This window comes from Capsella rubella, unplaced genomic scaffold (assembly GCF_000375325.1).
Source record: "Capsella rubella cultivar Monte Gargano unplaced genomic scaffold, Caprub1_0 scaffold_4, whole genome shotgun sequence".
Taxonomy (NCBI): domain Eukaryota; kingdom Viridiplantae; phylum Streptophyta; class Magnoliopsida; order Brassicales; family Brassicaceae; genus Capsella; species Capsella rubella.
In genome coordinates, this window is record NW_006238920.1 from 10,369,336 (window position 1) to 10,390,872 (window position 21,537).

General features: G+C 35.9%; 2 protein-coding genes across 3 annotated transcripts; both read right to left on the reverse strand.

Moving 5' to 3' along the window:
- Positions 1-4,290: 4,290 nt before the first annotated feature.
- Positions 4,291-5,946, reverse strand: LOC17888709 (UDP-glycosyltransferase 73C6). The gene has a single exon (XM_006294025.2). The coding sequence runs from the start codon at positions 5,827-5,829 to the stop codon at positions 4,342-4,344; it is 1,488 nt and encodes a 495-aa protein (XP_006294087.1). The 5' UTR covers positions 5,830-5,946; the 3' UTR covers positions 4,291-4,341.
- A 347-nt stretch (positions 5,947-6,293) lies between these two features.
- Positions 6,294-21,505, reverse strand: LOC17888713 (protein SHOOT GRAVITROPISM 6). Of its 2 annotated transcripts, XM_023783905.1 has the most exons (51): positions 21,270-21,505; positions 20,988-21,078; positions 20,839-20,893; positions 20,608-20,739; positions 20,055-20,126; positions 19,477-19,567; positions 19,266-19,361; positions 18,758-18,836; positions 18,611-18,674; positions 18,159-18,262; positions 17,828-17,933; positions 17,600-17,689; positions 17,362-17,439; positions 17,100-17,167; positions 16,907-17,006; positions 16,720-16,827; positions 15,870-15,959; positions 15,723-15,788; positions 15,543-15,638; positions 15,387-15,461; positions 15,248-15,307; positions 14,888-14,977; positions 14,615-14,736; positions 13,971-14,100; positions 13,813-13,892; positions 13,262-13,397; positions 12,917-12,998; positions 12,603-12,748; positions 12,433-12,513; positions 12,223-12,323; positions 11,544-11,782; positions 11,352-11,461; positions 11,114-11,239; positions 10,953-11,027; positions 10,737-10,870; positions 10,565-10,637; positions 10,305-10,436; positions 9,967-10,148; positions 9,767-9,889; positions 9,620-9,680; positions 9,449-9,544; positions 8,964-9,064; positions 8,529-8,634; positions 8,047-8,160; positions 7,870-7,944; positions 7,590-7,688; positions 7,414-7,485; positions 7,248-7,333; positions 7,080-7,170; positions 6,887-6,994; positions 6,294-6,816 (listed from the first exon to the last, which is right to left on the reverse strand). In XM_023783905.1, the coding sequence occupies exons 1-51, from the start codon at positions 21,307-21,309 to the stop codon at positions 6,637-6,639; spliced, it is 5,112 nt and encodes a 1,703-aa protein (XP_023639673.1). In that variant the 5' UTR covers positions 21,310-21,505; the 3' UTR covers positions 6,294-6,636. The 2 variants fall into 2 exon arrangements, with proteins under 2 accessions (XP_023639673.1, XP_023639674.1); XM_023783906.1 differs by lacking the exons at positions 20,055-20,126; positions 20,608-20,739; positions 20,839-20,893; positions 20,988-21,078; positions 21,270-21,505 and having other exon boundaries at positions 19,266-19,353; positions 19,477-19,559.
- Positions 21,506-21,537: the final 32 nt, after the last annotated feature.

Sequence of the window (21,537 nt, forward strand, 5' to 3'; positions counted from 1 at the left end):
TGTTATAGTTCACGAATTTAATTGATTTATAACTTATCATTAATCCGGTTCACACTCGATCCGGGTCTTTCATCATATCAATCCATATATTACAAATTTTATAATAAACTTAGTTTTTGAAATCAACCCCGCACGTACGTGCGGGTCCATCCCTAGTTCTTCTTATATTTTTATAGAAACTAGGGCTGTCAGCCCGTGCGTTGCCGCACGGGGAAATGAAAACTTAAAATAATTAACATTATTAAATAACTTTTTCGAGTGGAAAATTGATTATAATCTTCTAACTGTATATATTTTTATTTAATTTACGAATTTATTTTCTTTACCTTTTCTATATTATGATATATTAGATTTGTGAGACTCAAAAAACTTTCTTACAATTTTATCTTTATCCCTCAAATGATATTTTCTGTTGGCATCGCTGCATTTTAATACTAATGATCTTAGAGAGTCATAAGAATTCAATATTTATGAATGGCCATTTTTTACTCTTAACGTGCCCCTTCTTTTGATTTATTTAAAAAACAAAGCTTTCAACGCAATTATGAAATGAACTTCTAGCTACTGCCCTTAAAAGAATATCAAAGATTGATGTCTTTTCCTTTTACAAAATCTAAAAAACTTTTTGGATACAAAACTCAACTATTTATATCATAATACATGTTTCAATCACCAACGAATCATTAGTCCCATAAAACTAATGAGACAAACTACATATTCAACCAAATTCAACATAACATTATAGGAACATAAGCAATACCTAAAGAACCATCAATGAGAAAGAATATGCTTCAATTTAAGAAAAAAAAAGTTTTACAATGACAAATTATTGTCAATTATATTTAAAAGAACATATATTTGGTATTTTGGTGAGGCATCTACAGATGGCACGACTTTTCATAGGACAAAGATCAACATAAAACAACTTCTTCTTCTTGTATGCTTCTGTTATATCAATTTTATGGTTTTATCAAAACATGAGCTATAAATTCAAGGGCGATCTTGCTGCAAATTACATTTCACAAATCACAATATATATTAGAATCATATCCAATTGTATCTACAGATATATTTCAACTAAATACCAACAAATATTGTTGTATCAAAACACCAACCTATAATTAATAATAATAAATAAATAAATAAAACACAAAAATTTGAAACAATGATTTGTAATTGATTCTTGTAGAAATTTAGAAGTATAATTAAACAATAAAAATTTAGTGAAGTCACTAATCAAACAATAAAAAAGGGAGTAGAAAATTATAAGTTTAAAAGCTTATCAAAATATAAAATAATATGAGGAAGATGAAACAAAACAAACCAAATGATGTTTGAGTGTAAATCTATGGCCATGTTACTACATTTTATATGAGTTTTATACTTTTTTGAAGTTAAATTAATCAATTAATAATTTTGTTGCAAATACCGAAATCGATTCAGTGACAAGAAGAGAACAATGTTAAGAAGATATATGAAAGGTATTCACATAAAGCAAATCTCAAATCAATATTCTATTGAAATTTACAAAAAAAAAAGTAATAAGAGAAGTAGGGTGATAGTCAAAATTAATTACCTAGATCAACACATCGAAGGTATGATCAATGCATGTATAAGATGGAAAACGACATCAAACAGAGGTTGGATAAGGAAATCAATAAATAAATCAATCATATTCAAACGAAGATGGTTAATCAACGAAGACTAATAAATCGAAAAAAAAATATTCAGATTTTTAAAATCTTGGAGGTGTGAAACAATACTCAGAGAAACAAAATATATTTTCAAGGTCCAGAGAAATCTATATATACAAACAAAGAGGTGTGAAAAAATAACAGGTGCAAAAATTTTAAGCTAGGGGTACGACGAATAAACACAATTGTTGGGTATAAAACTTTGAAATTTTTGGGATCATTAACAAATATAAATAGTTAGATGACATAACGGAAACAATCTCATCCATTAGATTAAAACGATGATCTCAGCAGCCATAGAAAATGGGTTTGAGCAACTAATTAACGAAGAGACAATAACAATTAATACCTTTAGATGATAATGGCTAAGCAAATTTAAAGTCAAATAGGATTGGAAAAACAAAATTTGAAGAAACAATTGTTTCTGGAAAATAACTTTGTAAATGAAATAAAACAAAACAATCTGTAAAATATTTATATATGGAACGAAAGGGTGTGATGGTGAAACATTGCATTGATTAAATTACATGAGTTTTTATTAAAAGACACATCTTTTTAAAAAGACACATTTAAAAAACACATCCTTTTAAAAAGACACATTTTTAGCTTTTATATATTATGAGATTAAACAGTAACATTCAGATCAAATGAAAAACAGTCTGAACCGTTAGATTCAAAAGATGACATTAGTAGTAAAGAAAAAGTGGGTTTGCTATTATATATAGATTAGAATTTTTCATTTTGTGAACATCCAAATCGTTGGATCTAGTTTTTAGGGTTATGTCATGTATTTGAATTATTATTATTGTTAACTTATACGATTTAGATTTAGTTAAACTTTTTTTCTAAGCAAATTCATGTTCAAATTTTAAAATATGTAAAGTTTCAGAAAATCAAAATAGAAAGTTCCTGAAATCGGCCAAAAGAAAAATTATTTTCAAAACTACAGATAATTTACAATTACCTTTTATTCGCAAACTACACCATAAGACACATAACCATAACATATTCCGAAAAGGCAAAAATAAAAATCTGCTTCACAAGAAATTGTCAAAATTCTTTCAAATTAACCTCAAAAACTCAATATAACTGATTTGGACTTTAGAGTTTAGAGCGCTTCATATGATGAAAAGTATAGGAGATGCATACAATACATAACAACTTCACTTCTTTAAACATGTATCCATCCAATGAACCTAAACGTTTGGTAGGTAATTTGAGTAAGCAATATTTGGGTTCGGCACTTACACGCGTAAGCTATTGAAACACCCCACCACATAACACAATTCTCATATTCCTCTCTTTAAAGATCTTCTCTGCTTCTGAGAAGAGATATGACTAAACCCAAGAATCTCCTGAAAACCTGATCAACCATGTCGAACGTCTAGGCAAACGGAAACTTCTCATCACTGAATTGATCTTAGGTTCTTCACTGCAGTCTCAGTGGTATCACTGAAGGATTTGGCGGGATGACAAGTGAATTGATCTTAGGTTCTTCACTGCAGTCTCAGTGGTAATAGAAACAATTACAATTGATTTCGGTTTGGTTTACATGGTTTTGAAATTACAATTGATTTCGGTTTGGTTTAAACTGGAATTAATAAGGTTTTGAGTAAAAGTCACACGCGATGGGTTTTTAAGAAAGAAGCGAGTTTGTTTCACCATAAGCGATTTTGGGGGTTATAGCACACAGGAATCGTAGGCACTCGCGCAACGCGCGTTTGGTGAGAGTGGGTGAGAAATAGAGCGCTCTGATTGGCTAAAAAAATGAAATAGTAGTGGTATAGCTCCTTGCTTCCTCCTCTATTATTATTACTTCTCTCATTTGAGTGACGACTTCTCTGCTGAAAAAAACTTATGTGACAATGTGAAGGTATGAAAACTTCTGTAGAATTCTCAAAATAAGGTCTTGAGATGATTAGCAAAATCTTTTATTATCCCTCTTCTTCTTATAGACAAAAAAAATTCATATTTATATATATCCCAGCGGAGAATGAAATTAAGATTTTGTAAAGCTATTGAAGATACTTATATTAGGTAGGCCATAACAGTGTTTCAGAAGTGAATATGATGGTACTAACCTCTGAACTCGTGAGGAGTCTTAGATAATGCTCTTGTAGATTGAAGAAAGAACAAAGGATAGTAAAAACACAAGAGTTGGATTTGTTTATGGAGATTCTTTGTAAGCCATTACCTGCTGCTTTCAGAGTTAATTCCAAGTATGTATGCTTATTATTTGCATTCTTGTTTGAAAGGACAGTGTGCTGTTATTAATACAAGGATTAGGCTCCAGTACACCTAGTGTTAATAATAATAAGTTAATAACTATCATAATAACCCGGTCATATTGTTTAATTAAAATCTAACCAGTACTGGTACGTTAGAGAAAAAGCTCAAATGCTTTCAGGACATGAAAAGGGAGTACAGAATAAAGTTAGTTGTAGTTTAAGGAAATTAAGGGCAGCCTTAAATTGAAATTTAGATACTGACTAAAAGACCTTTAAGTCAACTTTTGGAAGTTATCATTGAGAGCTGTCTTCTGCTGATTCGTACAATTGTGTAACTAATGCATCCAATAAAATTTCTCTACAAGAAAGAAACAATTAAATGTTTAAATTTCACTTGAAAAAATGACGTGTATATATAATCAATTATTGGATTGTGCTAGTTGCATTATGTCTTGTAGTAAGAGTGTGATATTAGAATGAGAGGAGCCTCCTTCCTCCACAGCCTTGTGAGCTAATTCTCCAAGTTCTTTGGCTTTTCTTCTTCTATCTTTTGCATCATCACTCTCACCCATTAACTCTTCCACTGCCTTTTTCACTCCCTCTTTATCCACCAACATTCCTATCTTCTCCTCTTCTCCCCATTTCATAACCTTCTCAACCCCGGCTCTTACACCGGCTTTTAGTACCTGCACGACCAGCTTCTCGTTGCAGAATTGGTCTGCAAATAGCGGCCATGTAAGCAGCGGTAGACCCGCGGTTATCCCCTCAAGAGTCGAGTTCCATCCGCAGTGCGTTAAGAACCCTCCAACAGAAGGATGTGAAAGGATAAGCACTTGAGGAGACCATCCTTTGATGAGAAGTCCTCTGTCTTTGATTCTTTCTTCAAATCCGCTTTCCGAGAACCACTCAACTAATTCTTTGTACTTCTCCCAACCTCTTATGACCCAAATGAAAGGTCTTTGGGATTCCTCAAGGCCTAGCCCTAGCTCCTTGAGCTGAGACAGAGGAAGATTGCAGATACTTCCAAGGCAAACGTAGAGCACAGAGCCTTCTTCTTTAGAATCAAGCCATTTGAAGCACTCATCTTGATCAATGTCTGATTTGTTTCCCCTCTCAGCTTTGTCTGCTCCCGCCTTATTGCACAAGGAAACGGGTCCAACGGTCCATGCTTTACCAGACCTTGCCTCCTTGTAGCCTTTGACATAATCTGGCTCGAGCTCTTGAAATGTGTTGACTATCACACCATAAGATGTCTTATCCGCTTCTACCAAATCGTCCAAGAACTCTTTCCAGTCTCCAGGAACATATGTTTCCACCGGAACTTGAGGTCTTGTGAACTCGACTCTATCAGGAAAAGAAGGAACAATGAAATACTCCTCATCAGACTTTAAGTTCTCCAAGATCTCACGGTTCTTGCGAACAACGTGAGTACACAGAAGACAAAAGCAACCCATGCCATGGAAGAGGATCTTTGGTATATTAAGCTTCTTGGCGATTTTGCTTGTATACGGCAAACACATATCGGAGATTAGACAGCTTGGTCGAGGGCTCATATCTTCCATGAGCTTCTGGACTGGTTCTTCGAGCAAGTTAGTCGCTTTAAAGAACGGTATCATCCGCTCCATCGTGTCAAGAACATCGATATTCTCTTGTCCTTCTTGCAAACCAGCTTCTTGATATGGAAACTTGACTTGCACTAGGTTGATGGGCAAGCCAGACTCAATGGCACGTGTTAGGACATTCTTGAACCTCCTTGCATTAAGAGGCGTCGTGACAATTGTTATTATCACACCGCGCTGAGCCAAGAGCCTGGCAATATCAACCATGGGAATCATGTGGCCTTGAGCCATGAAAGGGAAGAGAACAAAGTGAAGATGACAAGGTTCATTGGTTGTTTCGGAACCCATCTCAAAACAACCTTAGTAAGAAACTCTCAAGTTTTGGTTTGGGTTTGGTTTTTATTTGTGGAGTTTATATAGAATAAGATGCGTGGAGAGCAAAGAAATAAAGTTAACAGAAGACGTAATAGATGACGTAAACAGATTTTTACTTGCGAAACACCTCTTATGGAGTCCACAGATTGTGCTTACTACAGGACATTCTTGGCCAATACGTAGTTTGTCCGTTTGTGACCGTCTTACATCTTCAATTGACCCTCCTTCGCAGGAAAAGTTTCGAGACATATCTTCATAACGAAAAAAAGAAGATAATCGACAGGTACAGAAACAGCGACTTGGAGGCACAGAAACAACAATTTGGAGGCTCGATGATAGCTATATCTTACCGCAAATCTCAAGAATAGAAATAAACAAAAAGAGGCCACGAGACAAATACTAATGTTACCAAGATCGAATTTATGATTGAAACTTCAAAGACCAATTAAAATCTCATATTAACCAGTAAATGAAGATAAATCCAAAGTTGGATTCTTTCAAGACAACTATATTTAGCAGAAGCCACAAAAATCACAATCAACAAAAAGAGGACCAGAGCCTACAACACTCTCGTGTGAATGTTTCTTTCCTGAGTTCGGTAATATAGATGACACACAAGTGACAATACTTGCAAGAGGAAAACATAATACACTTTACAACAAACAAACAAACCTGGATGGGTTCTCATTGCACACTGTACCTATGGATATATATTTTGCAAACCCCCAGATTTTTCTCGACAGTAATTGGTTGGTATTCACACGGACAGCAATGGCCCTGTTATTTCTTAACAGACTCAGGATCATTGGATTTTCTACCTGAGTCACTCCGATCAAGTCGAGCTCCTCTCCACAATGTTGACCTGCTTGATCTTAGCAGCAGCCCAAACGCTGATGAGCAGGCTGCTCTCACAACTGAATCTTGCGACCGGGTCATCTTGCTAACCAGCGTTTCAAACACCTGAACGAGAGACAGGCTTGAGAACTAATAAATAATTATGTGCATGGTATATGAAGTTTCTCTAATTTACCTGTGGGTAGTAGAGAGAGATTATGTGCTGATCCTCTGAGAGTGATAACATGGTGGTGGAGAAGTGTATTGCATTCGCCTGAATTACTGGCCACGGTGCATCAAATGCCTGCATCAGGTAGTAATCACTTAGCTTTCTGTATATATAGTTTATGAATTTAACAACTATGAAAATTCATCGAGGAAAGCCTAACCTGGATGGTTGATGCCATGTAAGTATCAACTCTTTCCGACTCTTGAACCAAGTGCTTTGAGAGATCCCTTACGAAGTTTTCATAGTCAGTCCTGAAAAATATAAACAACTTTAGAATATAGAGGTGGTGACTGCTCACAAAATAGATTTGAAATCATAGATTTGGTACCTATCGTCAGAACCAAAAGCACGTGTATCATAGAGGGCAGAATAATTTATTATGTCCACGAGTGGAGCAAACTGCTTGAGGGTTACCTATTTAAAAAAATAACAGACAAGTAAACTCAAAGCTACCTCAACCAAACAAAGGAGCAACAGGCTATGAAGAAAATTACCCGACAAGCCTTCCTTATGCTAGGATCATCGTCATGGAGGTGTACTATTAAGCGCGGAAGGGAGGAATGAATCTGATATCAAGCATTTTCATCCGATAAGCTTTAGATTGATACTGAAATATTTTCTTTCCTCGCATTCAGATTATTGAATTGGAAACGAAATGAGTATGTGTCACCTGCTCAACAAATCCCTCCCGTTGTCCTCCAATAGCATATTTACTTAATGCTCCAAGTGCTGAAAATGCATTGGCTCTCATCTTCGGATCCATACTAACCTGTTACAAATTGGAATTTGAAGGAAAATTCAACGCATTTCATTCAGAAAAATATAACTGACAGTTAAGTGAATTTAGAGAACTGGTTTTACGATTTGTCTTCTGTTCACGCTTGAGTCTGACTTAAAAGCTTAAATTTATATTAATTTCATTTTTCAGATAAACTAAAGCTGGACCTTACCTGAAGGTTACGAAGCCGAACAGACAAATTCAGTAAGATAGGTTCAACAGCATCGTTAGAAGCTGACTCTATGACCTAAACATAAGAAAACAAGCACATGAACTTTTAAAAATTTGCTAATCGACCTGAAATAGTCAGAATTTAGAAACTTGAGTGTTTAATAGGTTTGAGCATTACCATCAATAAGCATGACACAGCAGTAAGTTGCACAGACTCATCCAGATCATCAAGCAATGCTAAAGTTACACCAATAACTTGCGTTGTGTAGTGGTTCATACAAGCAGATGGCATCTGGCAAAACCCCAAATCAGCTAAAGTGATTATTCAGAAATAAGAGAAACCGCAGAAAACAATTTAAATTTCGCAAACCACCTAGTCCAAAAACTGGTAAAATATCCTCTATTATAATGTGACAAGTAGAAAGTTGGTAAACTCTCATATCATCAATATGCTATAAATATGAGTTGAAAGTTGTTTTACTTAGTGGAAGATAGAGTATTGATCTGACATCATTATCATAATCCAATAAGTATATACTTTCTCATAAACCTACTTGAATCCTGATAAGGAATAAAGCTAATCCGCATAACTCTTTCTTGCACTTTTCCTCTTAGACAATCAAGATGAGTAAATAATAACTGCTCAGAATTTACTCTTACTTGCACTAATCCTCTTAGACAAAGGCGCCTTACAGTAGGAGAATCATCTGACACGTGTCGGCAGAGTGCTTCGACCATCTTCTCCATTACAGAACTAAAATCACCACTGCAACTCAGAAATATTAGAAACTTAAGAAGTTAAGGTACCAAGGAAGTGTTTTGTTCATGAAACTTGTCAGACATGATGCTTCAGTCCTTTGATTTTCTTTCCTTAACTTTATATACACAAGACCTAGAATTAAGAATTAAACCCCATTTTCATCACTTCGACCTTAACTTTCTTAAACAAACAGAGCTTACAAGATGAATGTGTACATGTATCTAAATCTGTGTGTCACTGCACCGAGTAAAATTCCAGAAAACTACAGTTGAAGTAAATAAAATCTAGATAAGACTCTTATCATAAGAGTTTGAAGGACAACAAAAACATTATACCTGTAGCGTATAAACTCTGACAATGCAGCGGCAGCAGCTTCCCTTTGAAATCTTTGTGGACGGTTAAGTGCTTTCGTGAGAATCAAGCAAATATGTCGAACCTGTGACAGCAGTACTGAAAATTTAAGCTCTACTTCAGTCTGGAGGGAGATTGTAATCTCCCTTTCCTTCATCAATGGATTTCTTTCTATACTACTCTGTCTTAAAAAGGTTGTAGCAACAAAAAGTACAGATATGTAAGTCACCAAGTCAGTTATCTTGAAGAATAGGTTAGGCTTTCCCAATATTAGTACTTTTTCAGACAGAAAGAATCACTCATGTATACTAAACAACTATGAACATATATCATTTCTTCCCAACAACAACGGTCAAGAATATCCATGTTGTCTACTCAACGAATGAACCAATGATCAACTAGTGAAACACAACAGTTAGGCTACGAAGACCCTGAGAAACACCACTACAATCAACAAATAACTAGGTACCTCCTTTGGTCTCTTAATTGAAATGCATCCAGCAATATCGCCAATAAGATCAACCCATTTTTCTTTTTCTCTTTGCTCCCCATTACGAGCCAAAATCTAAGCAAAGACAGGTATCAGTTCATCATACGGGAAACTAAACAGAACTAATTTAGTGTTACAGTCAAAAAGTACCTTGCCCATCTCCAGATCACCAACACACTCACAGAAAGCCTGAAATGAAGTTAGAAGTACTCTGCCAAGAGGAAATAAAAGGTTTTTACAAAAGTAAGAGTACCAATCGTTATGTGACTACAGTTCTAATGAAAGTAGAGGAGTTACCGTAATGGATCTTGCTGACCAGAACTTGCAAGTCCATGACAGCTTCCCAATTGAAGAGTAAGTGCCCCAACAAGAGAAGAGTAGCTTTTCTCAACAGCTTTCTTTCCAATTTTTCCGCCCCCTCTGGTAAGTTTGGGTATATTAGGCACCAAAAATGCATCATGTGCTCTCGATTAAATTGGATGGTTTATAAAAGGTACCTAAAGAAAGCAGTGAGAGCAAAAATGGCAGCTTGGAGAATATCGTCTTCTACATGTGTTTCAGAAGAAGAGCTAGAATTCTCTCCCTTATGTGAATCACCTTTAACTAAAGAACTACGATTGAGAATGGATATTAAGTGTTCCATGAACAAAACTGAAAGCTCCGTATGTTGAGAGAAAGCCTGGATCAAAATATAAGTGACAATGAGAGGCCTCGTCAAACATTGAGTCAGACAATTATTCTCAAAATTTTGCAAGACTTTCATACAAGATTATATGACCAAGAAAGAGAATAATCTCATATGTATAACATAGTTCTTGGAGAGAATGGTACTTACATAAAATGCATCTTGCATTGGCCAGCCACCACGCATCCTAGTTATGTCCTTTGTCACGATGTCCCTTCCAGCAGTAGCCAATACTTCATTAAACACAATAGCTGGTTGTGTGTTCTCTGCCAGAGCAGAGATCTTCAAATGATTAAGGTAAGCAGTAATATACCAAAATCATACAAGCTAAAAGCTAGTGAGCTTTATATTATAGCAGTCTCACATTTACATGCAAATCGAATTTTTTAACAGAATAAAGTAAAGGATACAGCTCCAATAGCTTCAACACGTAAATTCTTATCAGTTATATGAACTGCTGCCGAGAGCAAGGACTGAGTCGTCCTGCCAGAAGAGAACCAAAAGAAGAAAGGGGAACAAAGTTATCAGATAATAATGTAATAAGGGACTATAGCCCGTCTATGATAAGTAGCTTTTATGTACCTTGCTATATCATTCTCACTAAGCTGACTCCCCCTTCTGGAAACAAACTCAGTAACCGCTTGGATGGCTCCCTCAGCAGATTGCCTGATTTTGTCACAGATAGCTGCAGTGCAACTGTTTAAGGCTGCTACTAGCTACATGACATAGCACAACATAATGGGACCTCAACCAGCCAATGGCACCAAAATTTATACAAAATAAAAAAATAAAACAAACCTCATCCTCCGTTAAAAGAGCACAAATTGATGAGACTATTCTGTTGAAAACTTCAGATGGATCGATAGAGGCATCCTGGACGTCGGTTTACAAAAATTTGACACTGAACATGAAGCTCACAAAATAAAGACATAACTCTAACCTAACCAAAAATTGCTTACGCTTTTCAAAATGGCAATGACATCCTCAAGGGAAGACAGGGCTTTATAGGAGTCTTCAGAATCCAGTCCGCTTGAGAGTACCGCTTTGGGAAGGGAAAGTGATATGCTGAAGAACTGGTCAAGAATCTAACAACAATAATAGTTGGAGGAACCATTAAAAATTACCAATGTCACAGTCAGATGAAAGGATCACCCATAATTTTGTGAAAAATGTTCAGGAAAAGTAATAATAAAATACCTGTGCAGAAATTTTTCGAACTTCAGAATTTGTGTCAGCACAGCGTGGGAGATAGGTTATGATCCTATCTCCCAAACACAATACCTCGCGGTCAGGAAATAAAAATACCGCTGTAAGTCAAACAAAGGAACTAATTAGCTGATCATAATTTATGGAATAAATTTTAACAAATTGTTTTAGAGATAGTCATACATGGTAGATTTGAAAAATTCCCCTGCATACTGCGGTCTGCATACTTTCTATGAGGGCAATCCCCAGAACAACCAAGTGCACAATAGCCACCCACACAAAGCTTACGAAACTTTAGAAGCATTTCATGAACTGCCACGCAACCTCTTTTTCTTTGATAATCAATGGGTGACGAAACATATTGATCAAGCTGTCTAAGCAGATGCAGAAGCTGCTCTGCTCGACTTCTTCCATCCTCTCCACTAGTTCATGCACAGATATCACGAATAAGCGGATAAAAAGGTACCATGCACTTGTCGTAGGACTCCAGTATTAGAGATTATTGCAAATCTACTACCATAATCACTGAATCTTATCTAACATCAGTAGCATGTAAGTTATGCAAGGTAATTAAACAGATCTCATGAGCTTATCAGAGGAAGCAACTTGAAATTATGTCTCTAGTATTGGATAGGATTTGAATAAATAGGTAAAAACTGAAAGGAAACCTAGACATGGGAAATTTTTTTTCTTTTTTCAATCGATTCCACTGAATATTTCAGTTTTACAGAAATTATTTCAACAATGGAAATAATAAACAGATAAAAAGAAAGATTTACAACTAAGTTATTCAAAAAATGACTTCAGAGAATTTGCATCCTCATAATAGCTTTGAGAACTTAAAACTTGTCAAGTAAAATACCTTGTAAGGAGGATGGCACACAAGAGAGTCACAAGATTGTCTATAAGGGGACTGATGACATCAGATGGATCATTAGGCAAAGCAAAGAATCCCAGTGTAGCCTGTCCAAGAAAAAATGCATAAATTTAAGAGAAATTTTGGATACAAAACATATAGCACTAATCTCTTTTCTTTTCTTTTTTTAGTCGGTTCAAACAAGAAACTAATTACCTTCATGACACGATTTCGAGTTTCAATAGTCAGCTTCGGTTCCACAGAGACCAGTGTTGTGCATGCATTCAGAGCGAGTGCCTGAACAAGATTTATTAGAAAGAGAACTGGTATCTGCTTGTTTGAAAGAACTGCCACATGGTACAGATTCTTGCATAGATTATCCTTACCTGAGTGTGTAAAACTTCAAGACTAGATTCTGCAAAACCTTCATTTTCATCTCGTCCCATCAAAGTCAATATATAATCAAGCATCTGATCTCTTCTTTTCAATGGGAATGTAGCACCAGTTTCTGCAGCATTTATGACAGCGCGACCTTCACACAAAGACGCAACAGGTCAGGGTCCTAAATACTCTCAAGATCTCCCTAACATTGTACCCCTACCACGTAGGGCGGTGTAACGTAATAGAAAAATCAGAGAGGAGAAACCGCTCAGTCAATGGAAGAATAACTCCATCACCTATATTTCAATGATGTACCAACCTAATAAATCAATAGCAGTTATAACAGCTTGTTTTGCCGTTTGTTGCCGCACATGAAGAAGCCGCGAAAGCATATTAGTTCCCTGCAATACATGCAAACGTAATCTGAATATGAAATTGGAATCTGAAAGTAAAAGTGGCGCAGATATAGTAACATGGTCACTACAATTCAACATAAATCACTGTCTGGCCACCGAAAACTACTCGGATTAGTAACTTCTTCATAAATGTTTTAATTTCATTAGATGGGTTTTCCTAGCATTCCACAACATCAATCCAGTGCATATATTTAAAACAGATAATAGAAAAAGAAGCAGGATGGAAGAATGAAGATATAAAAACATACGACAAGTGCATCTATTCTGGCCTCAATAACCGATGAAGGCGCATATTTTGCAGCATATCCATACATCAAAGCCAAAGCAGCATGTATATCATCACTGTCTTCTGTTTTATAGCTCTCAGAGAAGAGAGATAAGATCCTAGAATAAAAACGAGAACATTAAGTCAGTTTTATGTCAATATATTTTACAAACATGTGGTAAACGTGACCAATTCTAGAATGCCTAGAAGTAACAGTATGACTAATAAAGCAGCTAATAACCTTATAACAGGAAACCTTTTGATACAACACTTTCTGTTTGTGCAACTACAGCTTTAAGTGTCCAACTTAAAGTATATTTAGAGAAGACTTGGCATACGTAGCTAGAATTTACAAATCTTAAGGATACAACCTTCCACTAGTAAGATATATGTGATGTTCTATAGGTTAACTGAATGAGAGAAACAACAAATGAATTTGACAGTGATTGACAAATATTCAGGCATATCAAGAAAGTAACCGATGTTGCGATTGACAAATGTTGCGATGATTTCATTAAGTCAAGTAAGATAAACCTTTGGAAAATACTCTGCCCAACATTATCTACAATGATTTTCAGCTTTTCCAGTACAGTGTCCAAGTGGGAGGCCGCGACCTACGCATTCAATTAGCATATAAACATAGGGTGAACATCAACATCTGAGCGAGAAAAAGACAAGTACGCTCAAAATACCAGTCCCATGGCCTTCGCTAAACCAAGTCTATTTGCAGGTATAGAAATGTCAGCCTGTTCGTACATCCAGTCAATCTTGTCACGAACATACGCTCTATCATTAACTTTCTGGAGAAGTATTCCGATACACCTAAAATCAAAGCGGAAGAGGTTTACGATACAGCTCTCCTCTCGATTATCAATATAAATACTGAATATCTGCTATAATCTGGAGTTGTGTGCAGCTCTCAGATATATTCAAAATTTATCAGCCATCTATCAGGATCTGAAAATAAGCACTAAAATCACAAGGAAAACAATCTTCTTTAGCCAGATACTAGATAGTAAAGAGAATGTATATGTACAAAAGTACTGGAATGTCTTTTATAAACTTAGATAATATGGTAAAAAAAAAAAAATCAGGAAATCACCAGATATAAAATATAGAAAGCAATGTCAATCAAGGTCTACATTTTTTCTAATTTCTGAAGATTAACAATTTTGGCCCACATGTTGCTTGATGTCAGAAAAAATCAACAATCCAAGCCAAATATTTTTTTCACAACGACTAACGACAAAATAGTGCACCAATAAGAATTAAGAAGTAGAGATACTTCAACTTCATCAGAGCTGACCAGAATAAAATGAAAATCCAAGAATTTTACCGGTGTAGAAGTGCTGCATGGTCATCATCCGGAGTATAAAGAATGTATTGTTTTGCAAAAGCATTTCCAAGAGATATAACCCAGTCAGCATCCTGGGTGACATCCAGTGATTCTGCTAGAAACTGTATAACAGCACGATGATTACAAGAGTAATGTATAGAACAAGTTTGATTAGTCAAAATAATATATTTAATTGCCTTGTATTTCGGCTTTAAAGAAACTTGAGCTCAGAAAGATGTTTATATTTCCTTCACGCTAGTTGAATAAGCTTACATTGATTATCATATCATCCCAAGTTTCCTGGTACGTTGGATCAAGCTGCAGATCTTCTGTGTCAAAGACATACGCCTTCATTTTTGGAATCTAGAGCTTACCAAATGTGAAAAATAATTAGGGTCACTGGTAAACAAGTAATATGAGTAACTAAGAAAAAGCAGAAACATTCAGGTAGCTTTTATAGCCGTCATAATATAAATCATGTCTGGAGGATATACAATGCAAAAAGGTAAAATATACTAGAAACTACGATGATATCTGACCACATATTTTGCTCTACAAGCTGATTGGAAACCAAAAATAATTATAAAAAAAAAAAAAAAACTATCAGAGTATCTTGAGCAAACAACAGTGTACCTCATCTTGCCAAAACATGCTGATGTTTTTTGGAAAAAGAGGGGACAGATAGCCAAGGACCTGGAGGAAGTAACAACAGAGTGGTTAAATACAAATAAACTAATACAAATTACAGGATTTCTGAAATCAATAAACTTACAGTCAATATTTGGGATGCTAACTGGTCTTTGGCCAGAGGGTTGTGCAAGAGAACCACTAAACGGGTAAACAACTCCTGCAATTAAATTTTACTTGTTTTCAATTTTCTGATATTTCCGTACACAACAAAACTTATAGATCATATGAACAAATTTACCTCAGGGCTAGGAATATCAGCACGAGCTTTACACTCGATCAACATGGGGGTAGTTGAAGATCTACGACGACACAGTTCAGATATGCATCTACAGACCTATCAAATTATATTAAGAATACTGTTAACTCAGGTCCAATCAGTGAAAGAAATCAATCTAGGCAAAAAAAGGAAAGATCTTACTGATGCAACAGCGCCGGTGTAAATCTTAGGGATAATCATTTTCAGTAGGAAAGGCCAAAGAATGTACTGCAATTTCATGTACTCTTTAGCATTAAAATCTCAAAGCTATAATATGATTTTTCATTATAAAAGACAAATTTAAAGCACCTCCATCTCCGGTATTGTAACGGTCAAGAGCAGAAGACCTTTTCCACAAACTGCTCTTAGCTGTGATGGACTAACTGGTTCCCCTTTTGCCTAAGAGAAGTATTTGTAACTCAAGTGAAATTCTAGAAAAACATAGAAAGAACAGACACCGTAGTACTTCAAACTTATTCGAGTTATGTGCTCCTTATATACAGTTTTTAGCAGACTCCACAAATTGGAACAAGTTAGTCATAAGACTCAATGACACAACTTGGAGCAGGATAACAACCATGTTTCATTATTACTTACAGCAACACCCAGGAGTCATTTTTAACACTTTTCTAGACTATTTTCTTAACTGAAGCCGACAAGTCACTAATTTTTATAAAACCTTTTAGCCTGGGTGGATTAAACATCTAAGCACCAACAAAAGTGCATGTAATAGTGTGTAACAAATATACTAATTTTACATGCATTTGGAACCCTAGGCAAGGACGTGAGGATACATATATTTGGGCTGCCTTACCCTCACATTTCAGTACTTTCAGATATATAACAACTAAAAAGGCAGTCCAAACTCAACGGATCGGGAAACTAGAAACAACATTCATTGTTTCTAATTTTCTCCTTGTTTTTGTTTTCCTCTTTCCGTGTCTAATTCAAATTGTAGAAGTGATCTTCTTTATTTCCGCCCATTGTAATCATAATTCGTGAAGAAAATTATAGTTTTTATAGTTTCCCCTTCTTTTTTTTTTGATCAATATAGTTTCCCCTTCCTTGTTATACCTTCAACGGCTTAAATAGTTCTTCCAATTTTTCAGGTGCACCACATCTTATTTTGTAATTAAAGTGTTATGCTATATGGTCTTACCTTCAGATTTTCACTCTCTCCTATTGCAGAATGGTGTACAAGGTATTCAACAAATAATTCCCCAGATGGACCGGCCAGATAGCAGTGTGAAGCCATGACCACGATCAACTATCATCAAAGCAGGAAAACAGTGGTAAAGCATGCATACTTTTAGTAGTAAAAAAGAAAATATATGCCATTTTAGTACCTCTGAAAGGGCTTTTCGAACAGCTAAACTTTGCTCATCTAACAAAGACCTTGCAGTATCGACCAAAAGAGGCCGTTTTGAGTGCCAGGCTTCAAACAACCTCCAAACACAATGCGATATCAGTAAGTTGGGATAGCAAATAAACTCTAAATTTATAAGTTATAGTGAAAAAAAGAAAGATCAAGAAATACACCTCGGAAGCAGATGTTTCAAGATACAAAGAGCACCAAATGTCAAAGGGTCTTCTTTCAACTTGCATTTCTGGGGAAGATACACGAGGAAGACAGGAATTTCAAATTTAACTTTCAGATACAAAGCCAGTATAAAATATCACACAGATGCGTGGCAAGGAAAAGTTCTTGAGTCTAATATGAGTGCTAGGTATGGCCACTGTTTCGCATTGCATATACAAATAATATCTAGAGCCATATCCATCAAAAAAAGTATGTCCTTACGTTAAGAAGAAATGTAAACAAATCCTCGGGGTAAACCAAGCCAACAGTGAGAAAACACCGCTGCACTTCGTTGTATGTCTGCAACATTAGAAATAAAGAACAAAAAAAAGCTTAATACATTGCTCACAAACTGAATGATAAAAAAATGAGAGAGGCCTGAAACATTAATGTTAAATTAACAGCACACTCTCACTCCTACCCTGCAACACTAACAGAATGAAAGCGATCAGTGACTTACCTTTCTTCCCACTGATATACCTGAGCACCTTTTGCTTTCACTATTGATACCAATCACAGGAAGAAGTGTTGACAGAACAATTGTGAGGTCCTGACCAGAAACAAAGCTTAACTGAATCATTGTCTTATAAAAAAAAATTATCCTTCCAATACCACATCTAAAAGACTGTGCCAGATGACTGTAAATAATGAGGCACCTTAGCAGCAAAAAATGATGGAAACACCATACCTCAAAATCAAGCAGTGGAGGACCAGACTCGGAAAGTAATGAGGCATTTAAAAGACTGTGAAGACTACATGTCGCCAAAAGAGCATCGTCATGATCTTTCTTATACCTGAAATTTGGTATGAAAGGAATGAATAATCGCTACATTTAGAATAGAAAATAAACCCAAGTTTATATGAAAAGCCTCCCATGGCTTGGTACGTATTTCTTTCTAACTTACCAAAGCTTTACTTGTGGAACAATATATCAAGCAGACAGCATATTTACTAGGCTCTGGGCCTTTGAGAAGTAAAGCTTGAAATAAAACGGAAAATGGAATAAAAACAGAACTTACAGTTCAAGTATTGCTGGAATAAGCCTTGGTAATGCTGATTTCAGCTGTGTCCGAGTGATAAGACCTACCATCTGACCCAGAGCCTCTACCGTAGATACTCGTACCTTATTCAGAAGATAATCAACTAACTCAGCACACGTTAAAGTCACGAGGCACGTCTGGAGAACGAGTGAACAACAGACTAGCAAAATCTTGCAAAGATTAATCTCTCTACATCCTGAATATCAAAGAAACATTACTGGGGGAAAAAACCTAGAAAACAAACTTTCCTTTTTTCTTTGGTCTTAATGAAGTTACACACTCACGGTTTTCATTGTCTTTGTTATGAAATAATAGTCTGTGAACACGAACCATATACTACCCTGGTACTCTCTTGAGCAATTATAACTGAAACACACGACACTATTAAAACCTAAATTGGCAAATAATGCAAAAAGAGATCAGGAACTCACCTTATGATCTCGGGAAACTGCCCAAACTCTCAACAGAAGCTCAAAAACAGAGTTCAGAAATGACCTGCATCAGATGAAGCCCATAATTTGAGTGTGTTCAACACAAAAACTAGCAGAAATAAAACAGAACAAAGAAAGTGGTCTTACATGACATCACTGTCAAGAGGAGAATCTGAGGTAAGATCTGTGATGTATAGCCACACTGCCTGAGACCAGCACTTAAATGCTAGACATAAAGTAATAAATTAACATATGAGACAATAAGCAAAAATAAGATAACACAAGTGATAGCTGGTATTTTTGAATTAGACAAGCTATTCCTTGTATTTGATATTCATATTAGCAGACATGCAAATTGCATGATTTGGGTTGATCATCTCTTCCATCATTTTAGAGAGTGCGAAGATGCACATATCAACAGGTTGATAACCTACTTTCTGTTAGTATGAATTAAATTGTCATATTGGTTTCAGCAAGTAAACAAACTCTGACCTGATGACCATTTATGATACCAAATTAGAGTCAACTAACCACGAGGTACAGGAAACAAAAATCCAGCTTATCGGATGAGGGAGAAAATTTGGCAAATAATAGTAGTTTTCTATAGAAGATTTTCACTCCTAAAAAGAAACGGATTACAAAATTTTCACTGTACCATTTGCAAATATTGGTCGGTGTAAGTCCCGAACATTCCCAAGAATAGGCAACACCCTTGAAAGTACACCTTTCAGACGTGGAGTGAACTGCAAAGCTTCAAAGGAAATATGAAAGAAATTCAAAATATCAGAGAACTGCAGTTTCCTTATACTTTTCAAAATGAGAAACAAAAGATAAAAAGGGGACTCGGGTGAGAGTTAGAAATTAACCATCAGATGTGGCAAAGTCAGCAAGAATTTGAACCATAGCAGGGGAAGCTGTGGCCGGACCAGATAGATGAAGAAATATTTCTTCCATCATCTGTTGATATCAATTAAACATGAAATTTACACTAAAGAACAATAACTTGAACTTAAAACAAAAAAAAAAAAAACAAATAGCTTAGTGAAGAAAAATTAAGTGACAGGGGAGAGACAATGGGCCAAATTTATGCATGACACTATCTAAAATGCTGTAGATATTACATGATGACAGATGACAAGTCTCTACTATGGTTTTCTCATCAGCTACTCATTTTCTTGTCATGCTTATATCAAAGATAACCAACTACTTCAGCATACTGATCATTCTATAAACTTAGATCCACATATATGCAGACCCCAAGAAGTAATCCAGTTGTAATGTATCTGACCACCAGTCATGTGGTACAGCAACCTTTTCTTAACAGTAAAACGAAACAACTCAGGAATGTACAGCCGCATGAAACTAAACAAACAGTGGTTTCTAGATGTCCAGAAATCCCTCTATGAATTAGCAAACATGAAAAAGGAAAATAAAAAAGACTTACAAGATCAGGAAAGTGTGTTCCAATTGAGACGAGCAGCCCTGACGCTTGTCTTTGCCAATCAGCATTTAGTTCCTACGTTATGATGACCCATTAAAAGATGCTAAATTGATCCCGGAGATATATACAAACAAATGCGAGATAGTTTCAAGAATTGCAGTTAGTTTCCCCTGTTTTTATAGAAATGATTACATTGCTTATGTATGATGAGAATTTCTCAATCATTTAATCCTGAATTCTGTAGGTCAAATTTCTAGGTAACCTCTGCTACAGGAATGAGCGACATATGATTCATTTTCTGTCCAGCGCATAAGAAAAATTTACAACCCCTCTCTTAGATCTGAGGAAGTAAACGACACATAGATGGTAGACAGAAAAAAGCAAGGACATAGAAACAGAAATTCCAAGAGTGAAAAGCCACAGAGTGCCATTTATGCATCTCAAACATGCTAATTTTCAGAAACTGCATCTACAATTCAGGCTGCACTATGTAAATCTCTAACTATACAAAGTAAAAAACTAAATCTTTAAGAATGGTTAGGCATTCACAACACACCTTGGAAGATATTATCTCAGCTGTAGCAATCTTCGCAAGTTTCCCCATGAAAACTGCATCACTCTCCCCTTCCTCTAACGCACCAACACTAAATGCCATCACTTGAAAAACCCCAGCCATGTTACCAAACCGCTGCAACACCGGATAGCATCAGTCTTACGCACCAATAAAAGGAAACAAACGACGATGAAAAGAGACAGAAACAAAAAAAACAAGAAAACAGAACGTTACCCTTCGTCCTCCACGAGACACAGCATAGCAACAATCAAGAACCAGAAGCGGATTCCTGGAAGAAACACACGACAGTGCAGTATCAGAGATCTCCTAATACTCACTATGCATGTCTTGTGAATGAAGTAAAGGAGATAAATAGTACATACAGCGAGGCAATATCTCTAAGAGAAGCCATGGAAGCTTCTCTAACCACAGAGGAATCATCAGCTAGAGACGATACCAGAAGTTGAACAGCCTCTGTCAACAAATAAAAATATAAACTTTAGTTTCCTAATCAGAAGACTTGATCAAAAAACATAGTTATTGCCAAAACCAATGTAGACCCAATTACACAATTCAAGAGTTTTCGACCAAACAACCAATACACTGATCAATTTTGAGATTAGAAAAAAAATCAAAATCGAAGATTCAGGAAAAAGTTGTGTTACCTGGTGCAGGGATTGAGCTCCCCAAGCTTGAAGAAGCCATTTCAAAATCGATCAACTCCTCCACCTAATTCAAAAACCCAAAATATGGAATATACCAAAACTCGAGCGTTGTGATCGATCAAGAATTTTCCGACGAGAGAAGATTCCGACCGAGAAAGGTGAGAAGAAAGAGCGAGCTCAGAGCTCTCTCGGTAGTTATAAATTTGGCGTCGCCTCTTGTCGGAGGGACTTGAATGTCAAAAGGAAAAAGTTTAGGGGAAGAAAACAA